The 4,783-nt window shown below is 44.6% G+C and overlaps 1 protein-coding gene across 1 annotated transcript in view; it reads left to right on the top strand.

The window, feature by feature from the left end:
* UTP20 (UTP20, small subunit (SSU) processome component, homolog (yeast)) overlaps positions 1-4,783 on the top strand; it is a 68,622-nt gene that overhangs the window by 55,670 nt on the left and 8,169 nt on the right. Inside the window, 5 exon segments of the mRNA XM_009321338.1 lie at positions 370-480; positions 1,222-1,301; positions 2,027-2,096; positions 3,141-3,323; positions 4,268-4,399. Coding sequence (XP_009319613.1) covers positions 370-480; positions 1,222-1,301; positions 2,027-2,096; positions 3,141-3,323; positions 4,268-4,399 — 576 coding nt within the window.

Genomic DNA, 4,783 nt, shown 5'->3' with positions numbered 1-4,783 from the left:
GTGAGGAAAGCAGCAAAGCTTTTTTGTTTGACTTGTAGTCACTCTTTAAAATTGTTTAGGAGGCTGTTTTATACACATGCATATGAGGATGTATTTGTGTCTGAGGATGTTTTTGCTAAAGAATCAACATCCCTAATCATTAGACCAGGTATTCTGTGTCCTCCAAAAGAAACAGATATGGATTTGTAAGCCACCTTTTTTTTTTCTTTTTCTTTTTTTTTTTTTTTAAGTTGCTCTGACTATGTTTGAAGATGTGAAAAGTCAGTGTTAATGTACCACCTGAGACCAGTGTAGTCCCAGGTTATAGTACTGCATCTCACACTGTGCAAGCAAAATGACATGACTCCAGTTGTGCTTTCACATTTTTAGGCTATTTTATCCAGGAAGCTGATTGTCCCTGAAATTGATGATGTGCTGCAGAAAGTTGCCCAACTGGCCATCACGGGTCAGAGTGAGCCGGTGCGAGTCCAGTGCAGGCAGGTTGGTAGAATGGAAAGTCTCTCATCTAACAGGCCTAGAGGGCTTAGTGTGGCTGTCCCAGCTCTCACAGACATTGCCGCTGAACCCCTAACCCCATTTCTTCTTACTAATCCTTGTTCCCTTCGTTATCTGACTGACTTTAGTTCTTTGCAGACTGCTTGCCTATAGAGAGGCTGCTTGCCATGGCATACCTGCAGAGAGCTGCTCAGCAGCAGTGACATGGTCCCTCCTTTGGAGGCTTTTAGGCCCATGTAACTAAGAGCTTTGCCCTATTCTGAATCCCAGCAGAAAAAACTTTGCCACAAATCCATGATTCCTTCCCACAACTTCCTCCTTCTTTCTGACCTAAAGGCAACCAAAAAACAGAATTGGTTGCTTCATTTCAAGCATTGGGATACAGATAGAGCAGAAGCTGTGCATAGCCAAATTTTGCATTTCCATAGTTACAGGATGAATTCTGAAGGATGCAGAATCTCTGTTAACAGAAGCCTGCGCAATTCAGAGTAATACTCTAAAGACTGATCTGGCAGTTGTCAAACTCTTGCAGATCCTCTTCCAGGCACGGAGCTTGAGAGCAGTTGTTGGCCCCTTGTGTAACAGGAACTTACACACGCAGGAGAAAGGGATAATTCTCATAAACTTGCTGCTCCATCACACCATTTTCTTCACAACCTTTTTACAAGCTTTGCCGAGTGTTTCTTGTAACTTACCTCTGTGTTGTTTTTTGTTTTTCCTTTCCAGATTTACTTAAAATATATTCTGGACTACCCCCTTGGTGACAAGCTGAAATCAAATTTGGATTTCATGCTCGCACAACTGGAGTGAGTTTATATTCCCAACATTTCTGTCAGAACAGAACCTTGTTGCTTAAATATGACTTTAGTGGCCACCTAAAGGGCTGTTTGTGAGGAGGGGAGGGTGTGGCTGAAGTCTTGATTTTCCTACCTCTGAAACACTTCCCTTTTTCAGAGATGGACTGTTTGATAAAGCAAACCCTTTTTCTCTTCCCCGTTTCACAGTTGTTTATCTCTTTGTAATCAAAGGTTCTATTGTTTGCCTAGAGGTTAACCAGCTCCACTGGTTGTGAACCAGGTGAACTGGAAAATCCAGAAAGAATAAGGGAAGGTGCATTTATGCGACTGCTGTACCATGGCAATGGTCTCAACTGCAGTTGCAGGCACAGTTGAGATCAACTGCAGCAATTCAGGAGGAGCAGTGTGCCTGAAATCTCCTTCTGAGCATGACCCCTCCCTTGCTCAAGGTGACAGTAGTTTACCATGTCCCCCAGCACCATAGTACAAGTGCGGCTGTGCTGACTTAAGTTGGCTGGAGCCCTTTTTCACCTGTTTGTCTCTCTGTGCCCATTCACTGGGAGATGGAGCCAACGAGCCTGTTGCTTCTCTTCTCCTAAGTATCAGACCAGGTCTGGTAGCTGTTGTAGAAAGATTCCTGTCAACGTGTATTTCTGGCATTGGCCATTCTTGTAAATTGTTAGCAACTTTCTAGAGTATTAACGCAGCCCTACCTGTTAATCATTTCCTCACAGGTATGAGTATGAAACTGGAAGGGAATCTGCACTGGAGATGATTGCGTACCTCCTTGACATGTTCCCACAGGTAACAAGCACCCCTTGGTGTTCCAAGAATCAAGCAGTTACTGCAGGTTGCAGTAACAGCATTTTCAAAGCAGTTTATTTTGGGAGCACTTGGTAGTTCCTATTATCTCTTATCATGAGCAGAACATTCACTTATCTCCAAAGAACCTGGCTTTGCTCCAGAAGAGAAATGGCATGCTGGAAAGTCTGCAGTACTTCTTTATCTAATGTGCTCAGTCTGCAAGTAAATAAAGCTCTGTCAGCTGGAGTTTGGATAAACTTGATGGTGATTTATGCCAGGAAGAAACACAACCAGTTTAGGAAATGGGGTATGAATAGAAAGTGAAGTCTAGAGTTTGCTCATTGTGGGTTTTTTTCAACATTCGTGAGGGACGTTGTGGACTGAACTGTTATGTGATGTACCATACCTGTTTTGTTGGCCTGACTGGAGAGGGAGGGCTTCTCAGTGGGGTGGATCAAAATGAAAGCTAAAAAATAACCAGGCATCTGTGCAGGGTAACATGCAAAATGCTAAGCTGCATTAAAGCTCGGCAGCTGGAGCTTGACTGAGCATTCAGGAGACTGAGAAAGTGCAGTCGAGCAAGAATTTGGGAGGAAGGAAAAGAAATTCTGCACAGTAAGCTGTGCTTCACCACCGCCTGATTAGATTTAGTATCTCAACTTGGTTCCCGGCAAGTCTGTAAAGTAGCAAAGAGCTGCTATCTCTGAGAAAAGGACCTTTGGGCTGATTGCTGCAGTGCTGAGGGACTTAAGGCTGTTTCAGTGAGAGTTGGGCATGAAAATGCCCTTTAAGGTTTGACAGTTGCGTTGCTGTCCCAGGGACACGTTAGCAAGTCAGAGTCAGAGCAGGGCTGGGGCTGCTGTACACTCCCTGTGTGCTCCAACAACTGGATCATCCTGTCCTTTCAGTTCATTTGCCTTGATGTGGACCCCACTCAGGGCTGACGTTGTCCTATATGCTGTGCAACAAATACCCGTCTTTTCCCCTGTAAATGCCAGAAGCTCCTTGGGGATGTGCAGTTGACTAATGGTTGTTTCTTTCTAGGATCTCCTCCACAAATACTGCGGGCTGTTTTTTCTCTCTCTTTGTATGATGATGATAAATGATGACTCTTCCAAATGCAAGAAGATGGCAGCTTTGACGTGTAAATCTCTCCTCAGTAAGATAAACAATGAAAAACAAGATCTGATGTTTTCGCTGGTCACAGAGTGGTTTCACAGCAAGAAGGTATTCTTTGGTCTTTTCACTTACCAGGTCTGGACTCTGTTTGGGGGCTGAGTAAGATTAAGGCAAGCGAGAGATTGCTAATACCAGGTCTGGTGGATTGGTGGGTTCAGTTATGCCTGACTTAGTTTTAGGAAAGGAGTATGGGCAAGACTCAGCTTAGAATAAAAGCTCTTTAAAGCTCTGCTCAGCACCATAGCTCTTGCTAGTAAGAAGAGGAAGAAATGATACAGCTTCATATAGCTGCACAAATGTAGGGAACTGCTGCTGCTGTAGGTCAGCCTAAAGGCTTCCCAGCTGCATTGCACTGCTTTCTAACAGTTCCTCTTTTGGGTCAGGTATTTCACCAAGTGTAGTCTTTGCTCAGGTTAAAGGTTTGAGCAAATTCCTTAAAACTTCTGATCCCAGTAATTGGCTTTTCGTGCTGTCTTTAGCTTAGATTTGCTTCAGTCTGTCGCCGGCAGCTGGAGGGTGGCAAACCTAGTCTTGCAGGCCTCCCATTTTGATCTGGGAACCTGGATGTTTAGTTATTCTCAAAGAGGACTCATGTTCTGTCCCTCTGCCCTACTGGAGCAAGTGTTCTTCAACACTTCATCTTTTTCATCTCTAATATGTTCAGTTCTGGTTTACAGCTGTGAGCAGCCTGTTGCGTTGTGAAGAATCGAAGAGTGCAAAGTAGCCCCCAGAGCTTTGCAGCTGGGAACCAGGCTGGAAAAGGCCTTTCAGCATTCAGTTTTAGGGTGTGTTTCCAGGGATAACTTGTGCTGCCAGGTGCTTTTGTCCCCAGCTGGCAGCATCTCCTTTTTCAATAGTACTCTGAAAACCAGCTTCTCTTAAGATGCTGTTGCTACAGGCAAGAGTAGGAATTGCTGCCAGCTCCTGCACATGGGAGCTGCAGGATTTGATTATCAAGAAGTAACAAGGGGTGTTCTTCTTTCTGTTGGCAGAGGTCACACAGGAGGTTGGCTGCCCAGGCATGCGGTTTGTTTGTTGAAGTGGAGGGAGTAATGTTTGAACGGCGGCTTGAAGCTGTCCTTACCTTGATTGAAAAAGAAATCAACCCAATTAAATTTGAAGACGTAAGTAATTTTTCCCATGTGTGAGGCTTGGGGAAAGAGAATTAAGAAAATGGAAAAAGGGAAGAAGTGTAGGAGAGATTTAACTGTTGGACCTACTGTTTGAGACTGAGGAAAGACACGAAACACACACATTTGTTCTGAAGGGGACCTCAGTGACCTAGAACCATATTTTTTGTCTGTAAGCCCAAATTTGATGTCACATGTTACAGTGCAAGGGGCAAAGGAACTTTGCAAAGCCACCTGGCCTGAGCCTGCAGCCATACTGTGTAACCAGCAGATATGTTGCTCCTTGCCCCAGCCTCTATCAAGATCTCTGTGGGTGGAAGGGGTTCCCGAGGCAGCCCTCGAGTCTCAGGCTTTTGGATTTTACCTGTATGACTTGGT

This window comes from Pygoscelis adeliae, unplaced genomic scaffold (genome assembly GCF_000699105.1).
Source record: "Pygoscelis adeliae isolate BGI_AS28 unplaced genomic scaffold, ASM69910v1 Scaffold232, whole genome shotgun sequence".
Taxonomy (NCBI): Eukaryota; Metazoa; Chordata; class Aves; order Sphenisciformes; family Spheniscidae; genus Pygoscelis; species Pygoscelis adeliae.
This window is presented reverse-complemented; position numbering and strand designations above follow the sequence as displayed.